General features: G+C 39.7%; 1 protein-coding gene across 1 annotated transcript in view; it reads right to left on the reverse strand.

The window, feature by feature from the left end:
- The window catches only part of zc3h15 (zinc finger CCCH-type containing 15), a 35,774-nt gene that overhangs the window by 5,976 nt on the left and 7,234 nt on the right, over positions 1-22,564 (reverse strand). The window contains exons 2-9 of the mRNA XM_043693449.2: positions 22,436-22,537; positions 20,514-20,619; positions 14,549-14,701; positions 9,887-9,972; positions 4,939-5,118; positions 3,524-3,670; positions 3,327-3,425; positions 3,098-3,251 (exon numbers count right to left, since the gene is read on the reverse strand). Of these exons, the coding sequence (XP_043549384.1) occupies positions 3,098-3,251; positions 3,327-3,425; positions 3,524-3,670; positions 4,939-5,118; positions 9,887-9,972; positions 14,549-14,701; positions 20,514-20,619; positions 22,436-22,537 (1,027 nt within the window). The remainder of the gene's footprint in view (positions 1-3,097; positions 3,252-3,326; positions 3,426-3,523; positions 3,671-4,938; positions 5,119-9,886; positions 9,973-14,548; positions 14,702-20,513; positions 20,620-22,435; positions 22,538-22,564) is intronic.

Below are 22,564 nucleotides of genomic sequence, written 5' to 3' on the forward strand. Positions count from 1 at the left end.
TTAGGCAGATTGTAGTGTACAAAATGCATCAGGGTAGCAAAACAAAGTGCAGAATACAATGTTACAGCCACAGAGAAGGTTCAGGGAGATATAGATCAGAATTAACATTTGACAGGTTCGTTCAAAAGTCCGATAACAGGAAGAAGCTGTTCTTTAGTCTGCTCATACATGTATTAAAACTTTTATATCTTCTGCTAGGTGGAAGAGGATGGAAGAGAGTATAACTAGGGTGGGAGGGGTCTTTGATTAAGTTGGCTGCTTTCCCAATGCAGTGAGAAGGATACACTGAGAAATCAATATGCTTCAATAAGATCACCTTTCAGGTTTCCAAACTCCAATGAATATAAGCTTAGCCTATTCAACTTATAAAATAATTCCTTCATCCCAAAAATGAGTTGTGTGAATCTTCTGAACTACTACTGTTGCAACTGAGTTTTTTCAAAAAGGAAACCAGAATTGTACACAGTATCCCAGATGTGGTCTTACCAAAATTCAAAAGCTGCAGTAAAACTTCCCTTTCCTTTTCAATAAACAACTTTCTAACTGCCAAATAACTTGATATACCAATATACTAACTTTGTGTTTGACCTATCAGTTCATCCGGATCCCTCTGTACCATAACAAACTTACCTTCCCATCTATCTTGGTACTGTCAGCAAAACTAGTTATCTTACACATTTGGTCCATTGTCCAAATCAACAACAGGTTGCCAATAGCTAAGGGCCAAGCATTGATCCCCGTGGTACTCCAATAGCGCCAACTTGCCTGTTAGCTAGGCAGCACTTTATTCACACTATATTACCAGCTATACTATAGATTCTCACATTATCCAGCAACTCCTGATGTGGCACCTTGTTCACTGCCTTTTGGAAATTCAAGCAAACCGTATCCACCGGTACTCCTCTATCTACTTGTACTTTATCAAAGTAAATGTTGCGTTGTCAAAAATGCTCAGATTAAACATTATTTCCTTGTTACAGAGCTGTGCCGACAATGATTAATCAAATTGTGATATTCTAAGCACCCTGCTCCAATCTCCTAAATAATGGATTCTGGCAAGATCCCCATAACAGATGTTAGGCTATCAAGCTTATAGTTTCCTTCGACTTGAAAATCAACAAAGGCAATATTTCAGCATATTTTATACTGCTATCTTAATGGTTCCATTAGACTGCAGTGGTGACAGTCAAACTAATAACTGATTACACTATTAAATTATCTGCTGTATTTGATAGAGTTGACCATGATAGCACCTCTCCATTTACTTCATATCAAACTTCTTCACACCTGATTGCAATTCACACATCAAAACAATGACATCTCTTGCTACATTGCGCGCGCGCACACACAAGTCCAATCAATCAAACCTGAGCTTGCATCTTTCTAATCTCCAAGGCAACCCATTGTGCATCCTTTGTTAATGCCAATCAAATTCAAAAATCTGTTGCCCTACTTTACCCAATTTGCCTGCAATTCCCATCCTTACTGAACTACACCAACAAACCATATCACATGAATCCTCGCCTTGAAAATTTTAAAAATTTGTTCATGATCTTGCCCTGTTCAATGAATGAAAATTACTTCACTGCTGAGTGTCTATTAATTTGTATAATATTTTCTTTTCACTGCTGGTGCTTTTATTTGGCCACACAAACTCAGTTCATGCTTAGAATTATTTTTACACATCTCTTTAAACTTATTTTTCATCTAACAGTTCTAATTCTACAAATTTAACCAACTGCTTTTTTTTGCTTTTTTCACATTCCAGCATACCCGCAACTCCTGAACCTCAAGAACTAAAATTTAAGAGTTTTCTGCGCCAAATGTCTGACACAGTCATAGGTTTGACAGAATGCAATTTTCTAACTGTATGAGATAGTTAATGATCTCTGATAACAGATCCCAGAGTTGGGGGAAACATTGCAGGACTGTGCTATTCTCCCATTTTTCATCAGCTTCTCAACTTGTTCAAGTGTACAATGCACACAGTAATGTATTGATGCAATGCATCATTTAAACAAAAATCAATTGTACACGGAACCTTCTGGTTAATATCTGGGAACTTCCCATTGGTTTACCTTATGTATAATTCGCATTGTTTTGCAATTAAAGCAATTCTAATAATGCTGTCACTTTCAAGTATGTTTTACCTTTAATTAATTTTGAAGCACAATCATTAAAATGCTATGGTGCAGGGCTATGAACAGCGTGAGTTCTGATTCCATAAACCGTGGGCTGAATGGCCTACATCAGTGCCATAATCATTTTATGATTCTAATTTTATGTTTATTTAAAATCGACTCCTAAAATCTATCCAACCAAAAGCAAGATGGTATATTAATTAGCAATATCATTGTATATTATGAAACCATTTAATAGCATTATAATTATCCATTGTTTTGGATCAATATTCCTTAGAAGAAAAGTTAGTATTGGTACTTATCAACCCTGGCTCAGTTGATAGCATTTAAGACAGTCACAAGATCCCAGGTTCAAGATGACTTCAGCTGTTTAAGCACAAAACCCAAAGCTGCTACTCTAATTGATAACTGCATTGACAAAGGTGCATTCTTTTGGATAGGATATTAAAATAAGTCCCACCTGCCTGTTTAAGTAATTGTCAAAGGTTCTTAGAACACCAGGGGTATTACTCACATTATTTTGACCAATACTTATCGTTCAATGAGTTTCTCAAAAGTTTAATTGATCATTATCATCCTGCTGCCTGTGGAAGTTTGCTGTGAACATACTGTTTTTTTACATCGCAACATTGAGTACATATCATCGACTGTATAGCATGTTAAGAGGTCAAATGCTCATGTAAAGTGCTATATAAATTCAAGTTTTTTCATGCAAAGTCAATTATATAGAACAAAATGAAATAGCCAATTCAATGCAACGTATGAAGGAACTAAAGTTTAAACTAATTGCATACGAATGATCATTACATACAATTCAAATTAACCTCAAATTCTAGAATTTGGCCTCAGAAAACTTGCAATAAGCTAATTCTTCCCATTTTGACTTTTGTTACAGGTGCTCTTTAAATAAGACATTTAGTATGCGAATAAAAATACTTCTGGACTCCATCACTTACCATCAGTATCACTAGACATTTCTTTAGGTAAACTTGCAGAATGTGTTGCACCCATCCGTTCAAATCCAGTAGACACTGTAATGCCAGTATTATTGATCTCTATTGGCACAAACCGGGAAACGTCAATGTCATTGACTTGTACTGTCTCTTCAACCTGAAATTAAGAGAGTCAGTCAAAAATTTATAATGACAGTAACAGAAAGTGGTTATTCTGTGCAGTTGGAATTACCTCTTCGCCTTGTTCTTGTGTGTACTGCGTTTCATCCGCTTCTTCATCATCGGCACTAATCAATTCAGGTCTGAATTCAAAGACTTCACGACCACTCACCTACATATGGAAAGTAGGTTTATAATCAAGCATCTTTTGAATTTAGCATGAGAACGAACCATTTCAATAAATGGTAAAGAACAAAAAAATCTACATACACCAAAGGCTTTGCCAGCATTAAAATCGGCTTTTCTCTTTTCTAGTTCTTGCAGAGCTTTTTCAGATTTTTCATGTCTCTTCCTTTTCTTCCATTCCAAGAAGGTTTCTAGGGTGATTCTGGTTACATCCGGCCCCAAAGCTGCTCGCTTAAAATTTAAAGGCAACATAATAATTTACTCTTTTGTTCCAATGTTGGTGAGTAACAGGTGCATGTTTGACCTTGTTACAGAGCTAAGAATTCAAGGTAATTCAAACCATTTAAGACTCAATATAAATGAATGTATTGCAATTCAATAGACATGCCCAATAGATTTTTAAATATTCAGCGTCACCATGTGGTTAGAATATGTAGTGCAGTACTGCTTTCACCAGAAATAAAAGCTCAAGTTATTGTTGTATTTTTATTTTATCCAGATATTTAGGATTTTTGAATATAACGTAAAAACAGCATATACCTCACCACCAATTGAAACCTTAAGTGCTCAAATATGTTTGTTTATGTGTCACTGGAAATTTAAGAAAAGATGTATCTATTGTGAAATCCCAGGTGATTTTTTTAGATTACTTAGTGTGGAAACAGGCCCTTCGGCCCAACAAGTCCACACCGTCCCTCTGAAGAGCAACCCACCTCCACCCATTCCCCTACATTTACCCCTTCACCTAACATTATGGGCAATTTAGCATGGCCAATTCATCTAATCTGCATGTTTTTGGACTGTGGGAGGAAACTGGAGCACCCGGAGGAAACCCACGCAGACAGTGGGAGAATGTGCAAACTCCACACAGACAGTTGCCCGAGGGGGGAATTGAACCCGGGTCTCTGGCGCTGTGAGGCACAGGAGTGTTGGACTGAAGTCCATGTGCTGATGTTGCTCCTAGGATGGTGTTTGAGGGAACCTTTTTCAACTGCAATAATGTATGAGTGGAAATATATGCAATTCAGCATACTTGTGACCAGAGGTAAAATTTGAGCTGATGGCATTCCATGATATCATGCTTTCTGGTATTTTAGGTAGGGAAGGAAGACACACTGGCAAACTAAGCTTTAAGAGCTGCTGTAGTACATTGTGCAGCCACAATCTACTCCTCCTGCTAATGCAGAGTCTGCTGCCAGCAGTGTCAAAATAAAAATCACTGTCCTTGAAGGTGGTTGGCTTGTTGAGTATTATTCTGGCAGCGCTAATGCCATCATACTCCTATCTTAGGCTATGTAAATGGTGGAAGATTCTGAAGGGTCTTGGCTCAAACTTTTTCTGCAATATTAACACTTAGAAGAATAATCAAAGTACAGAAGAAAGCGGATACTCCAGAGATAAACAAACATCCAAACAACTTGTATATAAATAAGTGAAGTCTTCATGAGTGCCTTAAAGCTAATGGTGAGTATAAGTTACAGAAAACACTCTTCCATTACCTCTTTTTCTATTAAGTCTTCTAGTGAAATTTCTTCCTTTACTTCTTTCTTCTGGTTTTTCTTCAATACAAAGCCTGGTGGTAAGGCATGGCGGTACATACAGCTGTCTCCTCCTCCAGGACAGACCCAGAACCAGCCATATTTGTTATTCTCTATGGCTTCAAGGAAATATTTACATACCTAACAATGGAATAACACAAAGATCTAATCAACTCTTCTGATACAAGTCAACTCTTAAGTACACGTTTTACAGTCAGAGTTGGACAGCTTGGAAACAGACCCTTTCAGTTCAACTCATCCATGCCAACCAGATATCCTAAAAATTAATCTAGTCTCATTTAACAGTATTTGGTCCATATCCCTCGAAACCTTTTCTAATCATATACCCATTCAGATCTTGCTGAAATATAGTAATTCTACCAGCCTCCACAACTTCCTTGGCAGCTCATTCCATACATGCACCACCCTCTTCATGACAATGTTGCCACTTAGGTCCCTTTTATATCTTTCCCCACTTACCTTAAACCTGTGCCCACTAGCTCTAGCCTCCCCCACCGCTTGGAAAAGACTCTGGCTATTCACATTATCCATGGCCCTTAGTTTTATAAACATCTGAGGTCACCCCTCAGCCTCTGATGCTCCATGGAAAATAGCCTTAGCCTATTCAGTCTCTCCCTACAGCTCAAATCCTCCAACCGTGGCACATCCTTGTACATCTTTTCTGAAGCCTTTCAAATTTCACAACAGCCTTCCTGTAGGAGGGAGATTAGAATTACAAGCAGTATTTCAATAGTGACCTAACCAATGTCCTGTACAGCCGCAACATGACCTCCCAACGCCTACACTCAATGCACCGAATAATGAAGGCGAGCATACCTAATGCCTTCTTCACTATCCTGTCTACCTGGTACTCCACTTTAAAGGAACCATGAACCTTATCATTAAGGTGAATAAGTCCTGCCTTGATTTGCCCTACCAAAATTCAGCACCTCACATTTATCTAAATTAACTCCATCTGGCACTCCACTGCCCATCAGCCTACCTGATCAAGGTCCCCTTGTACTCCGAGGAAACCTCCTTTGTTGTCCAGTACACCACTAATTTTGGTGTCATCTACAAACTTATTAACCATACCTCCTGTGTTCACATCCAAATCATTTAAATGACGAAAAGCAGTGGACCCAGCTCCAATCCTTGTGGCACACCGCTGGTCACAGACTTCCAGTCTGACAAGCAACTCTCCCCCACCACCCTCTGTCTCCTACCTTTGAGCCAGTTCTGTATCAAAATGGCTAGTTCACCCTGTATTCCATGTGATTTAATCTTATTAAATATCAAAATACCATGATAACAAATTGCATATCAAAATTTATACTTATTTAAAAGCAACTGAAATGTGCTTTGCTCCATTAAGTAAAGGTAAGTTCTCTCTCCTTTGGAATGGAACTCGTGTAACTCAGAGGTACTGGAAGGAAAAAAAAATTGGGGAAAACAGTTTTCTTACTTTCCTTCCCAAAGTAGGAATTGCCACCAGATCTTTCTACAACATCTGCAAAAGTAGTAACTATTCTAATTCTTCAAAACCTTTGCAGCTTTGGAGTAACAAAACCAATTCTACGCTGGAAACTGTTAAGATTAACCAAATGTACACATACACAAATTTCCTGGAAGGCCAATCTTCCTTTAAGTACAAACATGAAAACAAATGTAATGACTCTGGATGACTAAGATGAGCTAACTTCAGTCACAACAAACATTTGTGACAGTTGTGGTCTGATACCAATAATGCTGAACAATCAAGCAAACTTTAAAAACAAACTTTCATCAAATCACACCCCTTCCCACAGGGAGCTTCTGACACCTCGTGTGATTGGGAAAAAAAAAGTCTCTATCATGACATGTCAAGGGTGCTTTGTCCAAGGGCAATCCTTGGCCGACTGTTTATTGATGCTTCATGTTAAGCAATTTTCTTGATAGTTTTTTTTTCAGTGTTGGTTCACCACACACTTCTTTCCACATTCAGAGGCAAATGAAGGATGCAGGTCTCAAGTCTGACTCAACCAAACGGGAACTGAAACCCTGCTGTTAAATACAATCTTGAACCACATACCAGCCATTTAGCCAAGTGAGCCAACCACCCTGACAGTCTTCAGGGGGTGCAAAAAAACTGGTGTTGGCACTTAAAAGCAGGACATCTGCTCGTCATTGAAGTTCCACTGATGAAGGCAGTTAATATCCAAACTTGTTGCATCAACCTCAATGACATGATTAAGTGCTTAGCTGAGTTGATCCACTTTGATTGATCGATTGATCACTTCTCCAAATTCCACCGCAGTCAGTTAGCAGGCCAGGCAAACACAGCTAGTCTGCTCTTCCGAGAATAGACATGTTATATCGTGGTAAATTGAATATCAGGTCAGAGAGGGGTTTTTTTTGGCCAGGGTGAGAGGGAGGAGGGAGGAGAAAAAGGACGACAAGAAGGAGAATAAAAAAGGAGAAAAAGGAAGAGGTGGTGTTCAAGAATGGAGTTCAAGCAGGCGACCAAGATTGTAAATGCCTTGTAGCTGTGGATTATCCAGCAGTGTAACAAAAAGACCAACAATTCAACAGTGAATGCATGACACTTTCTCACCAGATTACCAAGTTCACATACTCTGCAGTGAACCTCAGACCCAATCAACATCCTATCTGCACCAGCAGTTTTCTTTCCTGTTCTCCCCATTAAAGGCTCTTCCATTAATACCCAGAACTTGCATTAACAGTCAATCCACCTGCATGGCTTCCATATTCCTCCAGCTATTCAGCTTTGCTGGCACATTATGCAAATAAATTGTAAGAAAAATGCTGACATCATCCAGACACTGACCATTAGCCCTCTTTCTTTCAGGAAAGGTGACATACAACAGCTCAAAGGCAATAAATAACGGCCTAGTAAATGAACCCAGCAAAACAACAAGTAAAAAAATTAGAGCAGAACTGGCAGAAGAAAGTCATGTGCATTTCCCTCCGGGGCGACGGGTTTCCAAATCATGGGACTGCAGTGATTGGGATACCACAGCATACAACATTGCTGAGAACATTGAGGATAAGAGCATGTTCCTCCTTTATGTCCCTTCTTGACACCAAGGACATCACCTTACTTTCTGATAATAAAAAGTTGCCAAATGTACGAACCTGGAGTTCCTGATTTACAACAAGGATGATATGCTGACCACCCAGGTGCAGTATAGGCAGAAAGAAAAAGGGAACAGCACCGTACTAATGAAAAACCTGTTTCTTAGCTACCAATTAGATACGAGCACTGCACATAGCTTGGTTGTTTGTAAGGTAAAAACAATGACTGCAAATGCTGGAAACCAGATTCTGGATTAGTGGTGCTGGAAGAGCACAGCAGTTCAGGCAGCATCTGAGGGGCAGCAAAATTGACGTTTCGGGCAAAAGCCCTTCATCAGGAATAAAGGCAGAGAGCCTGAAGCGTGGAGAGATAAGTGAGAGGAGGGTGGGGTGGGGAGAAAGTAGCATGGAGTACAATAGGTGAGTGGGGGAGGGGATGAAGGTGATAGGTCAGGGAGGAGGGTGGAGTGGATAGGTGGAAAAGAAGATAGGCAGGTAGGACAAGTCATGGGGACAGTGCTGAGCTGGAAGTTTGGAACAGGGGTGAGGTGGGGGAAGGGGAAATGAGGAAACTGTTGAAGTCCACATTGATGCCCTGGGGTTGAAGTGTTCCGAGGCGGAAGATGAGGTGTTCTTCCTCCAGGCATCTGGTGGTGAGGGAGCGGCGGTGAAGGAGGCCCAGGACCTCCATGTCCTCGGCAGAGTGGGAGGGGGAGTTGAAATGTTGGGCCACAGGGCGGTGTGGTTGATTGGTGCGGGATGTTCCCTAAAGTGCTCTGCTAGTAGGCGTCCAGTCTCCACAATGTAGAGGAGACTGTATCGGGAGCAACGGATACAATAAATGATATTAATGGATGTGCCGGTAAAACTTTGATGGATGTGGAAGGCTCCTTTAGGGCCTTAGATGGAGGTGAGGGAGGAGGTGTGGGCGCAGGTTTTGCAGTTCCTGCGGTGGCAGGGGAAGGTGCCAGGATGGGAGGGTGGTTGTAGGGGGGCATGGACCTGACCAGGTAGTCATGGAGGGAACGGTCTTTGCGGAAGGCGGAAAGGGGTGGGGAGGGAAATATATCGCTGGTGGTGGTGGGGTCTTTTTGGAGATGGCGGAAATGTCGGCAGATGATTTATAAGCCCATATCATGGTTCTCATAACAGTCTATTGGTGAAATAAATTGTAGGTCAATACTACTGAACAGAACTCAAGTAATGATCTCAGTGGGGGAGCACCCAAGTGGACACTGATGAATATGCAAATATAAGATGTTAACCAGCTGTCCTGTAATATAGCCTCCTGACAAGACTAGAAAACAGATTCCAACTTGGAAAAGGCTACAGCAGTCAGGTTAATCTCTGCATAGTATCTGCTCCATTTGCCTACATCCTGCAAATCTAAAGACACTGCCACTCCTGTCTCCATACCTGGTGTAGCCTGGGCATGGACTGGTCACCTAATCCTTACAATACCTCTTCACCCTCAAACAGAATTCAGCAACACACTGATAAAAGTAGAAATTCTTCGTACCTTCAAAACAGCTCAAAGTACTGCAGCATGCAATAAAATTTCCAACAAATCATATTAGTAGTTTGAATGCATTATTCTTTAAATAATGCTAACAAAACACCCATTTTGCAGTAGAAGGAATACTGTCTATGCTATCTGCACTTGCACCACCAAAATTTGAATTCTGTGTCACAACAGTGAATTAGGCTGCACAGCATTAGCCACATTGTATCACTGGTGTGCTAGAAAATTTTGAATCAATGTTGAGTGCCTCTGGAATCAATGATATGCCTCTGCATCAGCACTGCACACTGGACTTCCTTATAGTGTACTTACTATTACAGTTTTCTTCTGTTCTGCATCACCATGCTTTTTTTGTACAACTTCTTCCAGTTTTCTGACATCCCAATTTTCCATTGTGTCTAAGAAAAAAAAATTAACATTTGATTTCAATTAGATAAACCCAGTTCATTAATTGCACTTCAAATGGGATGGAGCACTGTTCAAAAGTTGATTTCAGTAAAATGTAGAAAATGGAAAATCAATTAGGAATTTGACGCAGCAAGGCTCAATAACTACACAACATTAAGTCGTTGTGGGGAAAACAAAACTGCGTGCTTGGAATGAGTTTATTACTGGTTAGGTCAGTGTTTATTGCTCATCCCTAATTGCCCTAAAAACTGGGTAACATACTTGGTTATTTCAATAGGGCATTTAAGATGGAATCACAAACCAATGTCAGACAGACAGGAGAAGGAATGCAGATTGTGTCTCCTGAATGGAGACTAGGGAATCAGATAGGATTTCATAACAATCTTTATTATAGCTTTTTAAAATTCAGAATTACTAACTACTTCAACTTATATTACTCTTGTTCTGTAACATTACTACTCTGTTACTGTCCTTAACTATTGATAGAAAAAAAAATCAGTATTTCACTGCTGCAGGACATGAACAAATTGGATTGTTTTACTAAATATTAATGTTACATAATTGGCTAAATAATTGTAATACCATTATGAGAAACTGATAGAAGAAAGCACGACTCTTGTTGTTATTAGAAATATAAAATTTAAAAATATATGGTTTGGGGCTGGCTTATTTAGGAGAAGAATTAAATAATAATGTGTAACATGCCTGATCCTAACTCTTATTTGATAAACCAGAGAGGCTTACTCATCAAAAGATCAGCAAGACCCAGATTAACGTACTAGCAAGAACCATAAGGCATTCAAACTGGTCAACAATGGACAGAGCAGTTGTACCAACAGTGAATACGCTGTTTGTACTCAGAAGGTTTTAGGAATGCAAAGCTTAATGAATAGCAATAACTGCCTGCTTAATTTAAAAGCAAACACAATGGGAATTTAGAAGATAGCTAATAAACATTTCTACCTAGGTATGAGTTGCTGTGGAGTGGGGTCTGAAGGGAAACTGTCCAGAGAAAGCCAGTGTAGTAGCGGCTGACAATATTGAGCAGTCTATAAGAATCTGCAGGGCGGGGGGTGAACAAAAGTGAGCAGCTAGTTTCTGTTGTTCACCAAGCAGAATATGGGGGACACGGGGCAGAAAGGAACAACTAGTTTCTCTGCTTTACCATGCAGAATGCGTTGGGAGCTTGTGCTGAGATTGAATAAAGAAAATGAATGAGAATGCAGAAGGTTCATCTAGCTTTAATTAGTGGGAGGATGTTTCAGGATAATAGACACCATGAAAGTCAGTAGTTTTCTTACAAAAAAAGAAACAAAAAATCATCAGGATCTGAAAATAGTTTTGGACTGGTTCCTTGAGAATGGAGTATAATACAACTGGGGAGCAGGATTTTTCTGGTCATTTGACAAATGACTTCAGACGTTTTCCTGTAGGTCAGAGTATATTTGATCTGAATTATGTGAAATCGTGTCAAGTGAGTCTTCCAGCTAGTCATTAGAAAATCATACCTTTTTAAGGGTTATCAATTCATGGGAATCATACTGTGCAATACAAGTTCAAATTGCTTTATGGCTGCAACCTTTCAACTATGAAGCCAAGCTTTGGAGGGGAGTGATAAAAGTACCAAAGGACTAAGTTCTTTACAGAACGTTGTGTAAAGATACAAATTATGATACGTCAGTCAACTCCCTCAACCAACAGAATCAAACATTAACCAGTCACACAACTCTCTGCTGCTGATGTTGCCTCACTATACATCACAGTAAAAGTAACTCAATTTAAATAATTCATGTGAAATATATAAATCATAATTCCAATTTATATTATATAAATATATAGATTTACACAGAAGTTAAAGAATGACAACTGCCACCAAGAGATACATTGTCTTGACAATACTATATTTCTTGAGGGTAGACAAGTCCCCCGGGCCTGACAGGATATATCCTAGGATTATGTGGGAAGCAAGAGAGGAAATTGCAGTACCGTTGGCAATGATCTTCTCGTCTTCACTGGCAACAGGGGTGGTACCAGGGGACTGGAGAGTAGCGAATGTTGTGCCCCTGTTCAAAAAAGGGAATAGGGATAACCCCGGGAATTACAGGCCTGTTAGTCTTACTTCTGTGGTAGGCAAAGTAATGGAAAGGGTACTGAGGGATAGGATTTATGAGTATCTGGAAAGACACTGCTTGATTAGGGACAGCCAGCACGGATTTGTGAAGGGTAGGTCTTGCCTTACAAGTCTTATTGAATTCTTCGAGGAGGTGACCAAGCATGTGGATGAGGGAAGAGCAGTGGATGTAGTGTACATGGATTTTAGTAAGGCATTTGATAAGGTTCCCCATGGTAGGCTTATGCGGAAAGTCAGGAGGCATGGGATAGAGGGAAATTTGGCCAATTGGATAGAAAACTGGCTAACCGGTCGAAGGCAGAGAGTGGTGGTAGATGGTAAATATTCAGCCTGGAGCCCAGTTACAAGTGGAGTTCCGCAGGGATCAGTTCTGGGTCCACTGCTGTTTGTAATTTTTATTAATGACTTAGATGAGGGAGTCGAAGGGTGGGTCAGTAAATTTGCAGATGATACGAAGATAGGTGGAGTTGTGGACAGTGAGGAGGGCTGTTGTCGGCTGCAGAGGGACTTAGATATGATGCAGAGCTGGGCTGAGGAGTGGCAGATGGAGTTCAACCCTGCCAAGTGTGAGGTTGTCCATTTTGGAAGAACAAATAAGAATGCGGAATACAGGGTTAATGGTAGGGTTCTTAGTCAGGTGGAGGAACAGAGGGATCTTGGGGTCTATGTACATAGATCTTTGAAGGTTGCCACTCAGGTGGATAGAGTTTGTAAGAAGGCCTATGGAGTATTATCGTTCATTAGCAGAGGGATTGAATTCAAGAGTCGTGAAGTGATGTTGCAGCTGTACAGGACTTTGGTTAGGCCACAGTTGGAGTACTGTGTGCAGTTCTGGTCGCCTCACTTTAGGAAAGATGTGGAAGCTTTGGAGAGGGTGCAGAGAAGATTTACCAGGATGTTGCCTGGAATGGAGAGGAAGTCGTACGAGGATAGGTTAAGAGTTCTCGGCCTTTTCTCGTTGGAACGGCGAAGGATGAGGGGTGACTTGATAGAGGTTTATAAGATGATCAGAGGAATAGATAGAGTAGACAGTCAGAAACTTTTTCCCCGGGTACAACAGAGTGTTACAAGGGGACATAAATTTAAGGTGAAGGGTGGAAGGTATAGGGGAGATGTCAGGGGTGGGTTCTTTACCCAGAGAGTGGTGGGGGCATGGAATGCGCTGCCCGTGGGAGTGGTAGAGTCGGAATCATTGGCGACCTTTAAGCGGCATTTGGATAGGTACATGGATGGGTACTTAATCTAGGTTAGAAGTTCGGCACAACATCGTGGGCCGAAGGGCCTGTTCTGTGCTGTATTGTTCTATGTTCTATATTTCAATGCAATACAAATAAAACACTCCCAAAATAAAAGATGAAGTTCCTTCTTGCAAAATTAATTTTTGACAGAAGAACTTGCTCTGGTTATCTGGTAATGCACAATACATCAGACTTAATGAGACAGTTTGGATAAAAGTGACATTTCACTGTGCATTGCCAAAATACAAATACCATCATGCCGAGATAGTTAATCATGGTCAATAAACACAAGTTCAGAGTCTTATTCTTAACTTAAAAAAAAACTGTTGATGATTTATTGCAATAAATGCAAAATAGATTTTGTAGACAATGCAGGTACAATTCACTCAGTTCAAAGTTGCTTCTTTTAAATTACCTATTAATTCAATTCTAGAGCAAAAAGTCATGAATAAGTGAATAAAGTTGCACTACTATGGGGAGTTTGAATCTTTTTGAACAAATAACTCTAAAATTAAAGTACATTGTACTTTCAGTACACTTAATATTAACACATTCTCTTCAAAGAAGGGTAATGTGGGAATTTCTTCAGATATTAATTAATCCATGCCAAGCAGAAAGATTGGATAAAACTCTTACTAGGCATATCCACAGCCAAAGAAATTAAACACATTGTCTGAAACAAAGCAAGTAAAGCAAAGCAGAACCAAAGTTAAATACCATACAACATTAAAAATGGATCCAGAGGTACATCATGAGGTAAACTGCAATCCTCATCTTCAGCTCAAGGGGATTTTTACAAAGCATCTACTTTCTAAAATCAAGTCTCTCAATGGAACTTTCAATCACATTCACATCATGCAGTAACTGGTGTGGGAAGGTATTATTGAATTAAGCTATGAAAAAAGTGCTCTTCACTTGGTTTCATTATCTATTGCATAATCTGCTAGAATGCTCAAGTAATTCACATTAAGAATAGTACTTAATGATGAAATCATAAAGGCTGAATGAGTAGAGGCAAGTTAATCATTATGTTTGCCCCATAAAAACATTCTTGGAATATGCTCAGTTAGAAGCACTGAAAACGTTTCACAAATAGTTTACTTTTTAAACAAAAAAAGAGGGAACTGAGAGAAGATCAAATCAAAAGGTACTCTTTTTAAAAAAAACTTCTATTAAATCTCTGCTTTGTCAACATACCTTTTACAAGCTCTTCGTCCCGTGCATCTACATACATACTGCGCTTCTCACTCTTCCTTTCCAAAGATAGGTCATGTGAAAACTTGCATTTGTCACCCTTAGTACATTGACCTTGCTTGAAAAAAGCACACACCACAGATTTGGGATCTGCTCCTAGAAGGGAAAGCAAACAAGTTATAACATACAGTCGTAACTCTACCTTTACTTGACTTTTTAATGCTTTTATCCATTATACTAATTAGTTGGAATTACACAGTAATGTCACTGGGGATCTGAGACTAAGCAAAAAGAAATTGTTGAAAATTCAAGCAGCTCATTTACAGCTGAGAATTTCATGCACTTTACACCAAAGTAAATACATCAGAAAGTTAAAGATAATAAAATTGGTTACAAATTGAAAGGGGAACTGTGTGATAAGGACTATGAAGGAGCACAACAAGTTGGAATGAGACCCTATGTTCAAATTGTTGCTTGTTGTTGAATGAAGAAACTGTACAAAGAGTCAGAAACTTCTGCTGTAAAAGTTACAGGGGAAGGGGTGCCCTTCTTGCTTTGTGGTTTCAATAATAAACCAAAATGATGCACATAAGAAGTGCCACTGTAAATCAACACAAGGACTGCTCCATTACTATCAATCGCAGGAAAGAGACTACACAAAAAAGGTTTCCATAGCTGTAATAAAATTAAAATATATTATATGGATGTATTCTGACCAAACTATCCCATTAAGAATAGGAATAATTTCAACTCAAAGCAAATGTATTTTACTCAATATTCCAACATGGAAATCAGTGCTATTTCAGAATTTATCCTCTACAATTGAAATCTTCAATTACTTGGCCTAAGTAACAGAAGTTAAGTTTAGACAGTCAGAAATAAAATCTTATTCTTCCTCCTCCGGAGATCTTGTTTTTGACTATGTTTTTCTTCTCAAAAGTTTCTCTTTTTAACTTTCATCAAAAAGGTTCACATTTGGCAATGATTTCTATAGTTCCTCATTAAGGTCACTATAACACTTTCCTCCACTAGAACATGATAGACCTCAATCACTGTTATGTGCTATCTCTGTCCAAACATTTGCAAACAGATTTTTAGAATCAGTAATAGAAACATGCACAGGAAAACACAGTCCAATGCAAATAAATGGAGTTGCAAATGTAGTCAGTTGTAAAACTCCAGCACTACAGCAGTTGCTAAGAAGGATATTTAACAGATTGTTTCTGTTAAAGTTATTTCTGTGATAAAATTGTCCAGAATTCTCAGCATTATGACACACAGTTTATATGCATTTCTTAGGGCTAAGGCTGGCGTTTGATTGGGGAGGGGGAAGGGCAGCAGGGGATTCTGGATGTTAGTACATCCTTTATATTAATGCAGTTAATGTCATCAGCTGATTTCTGAAACATCTCTCTCCCTACCAAAGTCTGTGCAGGTCTATGAAGAATTGAAGAATCAGACTGATATGGTGCACTATTCTTGCTGGCCCAATGTCCTGCGATGCTGTATTGAAGTTGCTGCTGAAATAGGAGAAAAAAAAAACAATGTAGGAAACAGACAGTGAAAGATAGTGTAATAATTGGGAAAGATACAGGGCACGTCAGAGAAAGTGAGCTCAAGGGAAAACACTGCCAGAGACTAACAGGTAAAAAAGTGGCGGCTTGGAGTCAGCAGATGACAGAATGAGAACAAATCAATAAAGGAATCATGTGAATCAATGGATATTAGGGAACTGATAGCTTGTTTGGAAAGTCTGGAGGGTGAGTGCATAGTTGAAGTTCTGGGCTGAGCAGCAGGTTGGAATGAAAGGTAAGTGTCAGGGAGCAAAGTAATAAAAAACAGAAGTGACTTAATTAGAGAGTATTGGTTGCTAAGAGTTTCAGTTTTAAGATACAGTAGTATTTAGTTTATTACTTACTTCAATTGGCCAAATAAAGAGAGATGTGGCAGGGTACCCCAGACCACAATACACATTCTACTGAGTAAGAATTCCAGGATGCTTAGTGTCCTGGAGAACCATATATACAGGGAGGGGCATCAGCTAGAGCACCAAGGTTTCTTCAGCGTGTACAAATGGAGTCAATGCAGACAACCTGCAAGATTGAGTGTATCATGGATAGTATGATTTTGAATGTGCCTGGCAGCCAAAGGGGACCAGTCAAATTGTGCACAAGTTCCCTCAGTCCATCTTGCTCCACAACCTGCATTCAGTTCTGGAAGTTCAGCCAGAGACAAATAAACAGCACCGCATGACTCAAAAGATTTTGACAAGGTGCCACATAATTGACTTGCTAGCAAAGATAAAACTTTTTTTGGGGGGGAGTGGCCGCATAAGTGCAAAGTTGACAAGACATAGATCATGAACAATTGTTTTCCAGGCTGAAGAAACAAGGTGATTAACTGGGAGATAACAGGAATTCTTTGCTTGATAAACATTAATGATCTAGACTTTGACATGCAGGTCACAACTTAAAAAGTTTTGTTCCATCTGCAAAATAAATAGTGAATTGTGAGCAGGATAACAGTTGACTTCAGTGGACAAATACTGACTGATGGGATGAGTGGACACAGGGAAATAAAAGTTAATACGGGGTGAGAGTAGGTACATTTTGTTAGGAAGAATGAGGAGACGATATTAAATCAAGGGTACAGAACTAAAAGGTCTGTATATAAACTGGTTTGCAAATTGTTTAAAAAGGCATTACAAGACCTCATTTCTTACAAAGTGGCGCGTCAAAAGCAAAAGCAGTGAGTTCACAATGATCATTTATCAAACTGTGATTTCAACTCAACTGGAAGGTTGAGTCCAATTTGGGGCAATGTATTTTAGGAAGGATCTAATGGCAACATAAAGGGTGCAGTCAAGATTTATAAGATCCAATCCCTGGATGAAGGACTTCAATTCCATGGTTGGACTGGAGAAGCTGAGTCTATTCTCTTTGAGAATGTTGAAAAAAAAGTGATAGAAATTTCCTTTCAACCTTCTCTTAAGTAGATGGATCACAATTATTCCAATCTAGCCAGATAAACAAAGTCCATCTATGAAATCAACCTCCTTATTCTTATCTGCACTTACTGTAATGCTTTCATATCCTTCCGAAAATGCACCGATGCGCCTTCTGAAAATAAGGCACTTCTGGACAAAGCGGATAGATAAACTGATCGTATTGGCAAAAATGATGTCGAACAGAGGACATTAATTTAAGCTGCTTGCAAAGAATCAATGCAGACATGAAATCAAATTCTTTCCACAGTAAGCAGTTAGGTCCTGGAAAGCCATGGCCAAGAACCTGCTGGAGGAAGATATGCTTAAGGCCTTCCAGGAGTTTTGGTGGAGTATCCAAACAGGAAAAAATTCAGCGCAACAGAACAGCAGCATGAGGTAGAAGGGAAGGTATAGGATGAGTGTTGGAACATTATAGCATAGAAATAGGTTCTTCAGCCCATTGTATTTGAACAAGTCATCAAGCACAATACAATTGCTGAAGTTACCATAAAAGTCCTGCCTTCTCAACCTTGCCACTTACCTGAGGCATGGTGACCCTCAGGTTAAACTCATCATTAGTTATTTCTGTCTAATGAGAGCATAGCCCTATGGTCCTATGGATAATAGCAACATAGTTTTACTCTAGCCCCATTCCCAACACTTAGTCCATAATCTTGTAATAGTATATAGTGTTTCATGTGTACACCTAAACACTTCTTACATGTTGTAACGGTTCTGCCTCCACCATCCTGTCATGCAGTGCATTCCATATACCGACCACCCTCTGGATGAAAAAAAAATTCCTCAAATGCCCCTTAGTCCTACTGCCCCTTTCCTTAAATCAATGCCTCCTGATAGATAAGCTTGATATCAATAAACTTTCCCCTATGTGTCTCAATTTTGTAGATCTTAATCATGTCCTCCTTTAGCCTTCTCTGCTCTAAGGAAAACAAGCCTAGCCTATGTAATCTCTCTTTATAACTGAAATGCTTCAGCTCAGGCTATATCAAGATGAACCTTCTCTGCACTCTCTCCAGAGGGATCATGTATTTCCTATAGTGTGGCAACCAGAACTGCATACTGAACTCCAGCTGTGGCCTAACCAATGTCATTTACAGCTCCACCATATCTGTCTAGATCTTGTATTCTAGATCTTGACTAATAAAGGTAAGCATTTCATATGCATTCTTAAACATCCTATCCATCTGTCTTGTTACCTTCAAGGATTTGTGTGTATGAACACTAACGTCCTACTGATCGTCAGTACTACACAGGCCCTAACATTCATTAATCATTCCCTTGCCTTGTTTGTCCTCCCAAAAAGATGTCATTTTACACTTTTCAGAATTAAACTTAATCTACAATTGTTCTGTCCATCTCACCAGTCTGACTGCCAGAGATGTACAGCACGGAAATATCATCCTGCAGTTTAAAGCCTTCTTCCTATTTACCATACCCCCATATTTCATGTCAGCTGCAAACTCACCAATAAGACCTCCTTTGCCTGTGCCCAAATCACTTATGTAGACTGCAAACAGCAGGGGAACCAGCAATAAACCTAATGGCATGCCAAAAGACACAGGCTTCCACATAAAAACAAAAACAAACCTTCAACAAATACTCTGACGAGCTGAGTTGATCGTGCAAACAGTAACAGAAAGGACAGCATGCACAATTTCTTTGTGTTTTGAACATTTTCTGTGCTTACGATTCTAAACTAAAAGCCAGACGAGAAAAGTGGGGTAAGGGTGGGGAAGAAGCCTAAGTAGCTTTGAAATAACAGTAAAGACATGCTTAGAATGGAAAACAGGCAATGTCAGTTCAGGGTAATCCTGTGCATAGTGTGCTATTAAAAGAAAGTAGTAAATTTAAAAAATGCACTGTTTTGAGATAATGTTGAGAATTGCAGATCAAAGCATAACCAATCTTGTGTATATGCAATAACGTGATTATACAACAGCTGCACTAAAACAACTGGATCAATGAGTCCGACTAGCAGGTAAACTTACTCTGACAAATGTTCATCAAGCTGCATAGTTCTGACCACAAGCAGAATCAGTACAGCCATAACCATTTTCTGTGTCTAAAGTAGTGGCATTAACATGAGTGAAGCACTGTTATACATTAGGTGATACAATGAAGTGCAAAATATTTTAAGGCAATTGAGATATTTTAAAATTGACAGAGTGCTTTTTGTTATTACTACTGGTAATTCCATGATGGCTATCCTTTAGACAACCTCTAATTCCAGGCAACACTAAGTAGTGGAGAAAGCCACAAAATCTATTTGGAGACAAGTCCTTTTGAGCTCGCTGTCATCAGGACCGGAGGTCCAGATCATGACAACGGTGCACACGTGACACCTGGACTCAAAAGGAAGAGAGCTGTTTGCAGACTGTCATGAGAAGCCGGACTGAAGGCTTTGGGGAAGACAACCCACAATCGTCACCTGTGCTAGGTAAAACGACTGGTTTTGGGCTAACCACGAAATGGAGGCCACGGAGGTTAAAGCCTATACTTGAGAAAATAAGGATTCTGATAAGTTCATGGAATCACCTGGGAACCTTCCAATGAGAAGTCCAATTGTTTATGTTCAAATGGGGGGGGGGGGCAAAGGGACTTCACAGGAAAGGAGATCCTGTTAAAACTGGGAGAAGCATTAGACTTTAACCACAAGGTTACAATTCTATAGAGGCTAGTGTAATATATACATGTGGTCTGGATTTTCGGTTGTGTTAAGTTAACAGGGAATACCTTTTCTGCAGTTTAGTGTACGAGACCAAGCAAGGCTTAGTAGGCAATCCTGTTGATTTTACTATGATTGATACAGTAGAAGTTTTCAAATGTGGACTCATGAGGTTCTATAAGTGACTGAGGAGCTCTCACCACTTTTTAAAAGATCAGTACCTACAGGAATTGTAAAATTATTCATTCTATTTTGATTTAGTTGTGGATGTCAAAGCTGACAAACAGTAAAAATACCTTTGCTGATCTTCTGAGCAACTACTACAGGTTTAAAAAGTTCATTCAACTCTTGGAGTTCTTTCTTTTTATCATCTTTTTTCGACTTCTTTTCTTCAAAGGGTACCTAAGAAAGAAGAAAGCAAACAAGCTCAACATTTAGCAAGCTTTGAAATGATTTGTAGCTCAGGTTGAGGTCCTGGATTTGAGTTTGCTCGCTGAGCTGAAAGGTTCGGGTTCAGATGTTTTGTCACCATACTAGGTAACATCATCAGAGAGCCTCCAATGAAGCGCTGGTGTTATGTCTCACTTTCTATTTGTGTGTTTAGATTTCTTTGGGTGTCTGGTGATGTCATTTCTGGTTCTTTTTCCGAGAGTATGGTAGATGGGGTCCAAGTCGATGTGTTTGCTGATAGAATTCCAGTTGAAATGCCATGCTTCTAGGAATTCTCGTGAGTGCCTCCGTCTGGCTTGTCCTAGGATGGGTGTGTTGTCCCACCAATAGCTAATGAACTTAAAAGACCCTTTTAGATGTAGGTTTGCTTGCTGAGCTGAAAGGTTCATTTCCAGACATCAGTGATGTTAATAAATAGAAAGCAGGAATTTTCAGCATTACTTCACATGAGGCCCACTGAAGATGTTACCCAGTAAAGGTAACGAAACATCTGGAAATGAACCTTTCAGCTCAGCGAGCAAACCTACATCAACCAGAGCTACAAATCTTCTCAAAACTCGTTAAAAGACCCTATAAGCAAAACGAACATCATTTACAAAATACCTTGCAAGGGCTGTAACAAACACTCCACTGGACAAACAGGCAGGAAACTAGCCACCATGATACATGAGCATTAACTAGCCACAAAAAGACATGACCCATTATCACTAGTATCCTTCCATACAGATGAGGAAGGACACCACTTTGACTTGGACAACATATCCATCCTAGGACAAGCCAGACAGACGCACCCACAAGAATTCCTAGAAGCATGGCATTCCAACTGGAACTCTATCAACCAACACATTGATTTGGACCCCATCTACCATCTTGACAAAATGAACAGGAAATGACATCACCAAACACCCAGAGAAACCTAAACACAAATAGAAATTGGGACATAACACCAGCGTTTCACCAGAGGCTCAATGATTATGTTACCTAGTATGGTGATAAAACATCTGAAACCAAACCCTCCAGCTCAGCAAGCAAACTTACATCCACAAGCTCAACATTTAAATGCAGCACTCACCAACTATGCTTGGGAGAACTGTAATTTACATCAGTTCTCCCCTGCTCCATCTTTTGACAGAAGTTTTATGTTCTAATGGTATATCAATAATATAGAATACAATTCACTTCTGCAACTCATAGGACCAGCTTAATAAAACCTTGACAAATAGAAACCTCTAATTTTTTTTAAGCTAGCTGAAAACAAATACTTTGATAATCTCAAACCATTTAAAAGTTTTTTTTTCGGGTTTTCTAGGATTGCAGCTCAACAGAAAAGCTTTCTTCATCACAATCTTTTAATCTCTCAAATTTGATCAGACTTATCTGATCTTTAGATTAGATTAGATTACTTACAGTGTGGAAACAGGCCCTTCGGCCCAACAAGTCCATACCGCCCCGCCGAAGCGCAACCCACCCATACCCCTACATTTACCCCTTACCTAACACTACGGGCAATTTAGCACGGCCAATTCACCTGACCAGCACATCTTTAGACTGTGGGAGGAAACCGGAGCAACCGGAGGAAACCCACGCAGACACGGGGAGAACGTGCAAACTCCACACAGTCTGTCGCCTGAGGCGGGAATTGAACCCAGGTGTCTGGCGCTGTGAGGCAGCAGTGCTAACCACTGTGCCACCGTGTCGCTTTCATACAGTGAGTCATGTAACTAAATGTTCCACAAATTACAGACTCTCAACAGTTAACTTACTGTACCTGTTTTCCACCCGTCTGTCCATGCTTGACTTGATTTGTGACAGTTTTGATAAATTTCTGCTGTTTTGCTCCTTTCTTGTTCTTCAGACCAAAGGTCTTATCCTAGATCAGCAAGAAGGCAACATCTTA

Source organism: Chiloscyllium plagiosum, unplaced genomic scaffold, assembly GCF_037043375.1.
Source record: "Chiloscyllium plagiosum isolate Xiang-an unplaced genomic scaffold, Cpla_swu_hap1 HiC_scaffold_7, whole genome shotgun sequence".
Lineage (NCBI taxonomy): Eukaryota > Metazoa > Chordata > Chondrichthyes > Orectolobiformes > Hemiscylliidae > Chiloscyllium > Chiloscyllium plagiosum.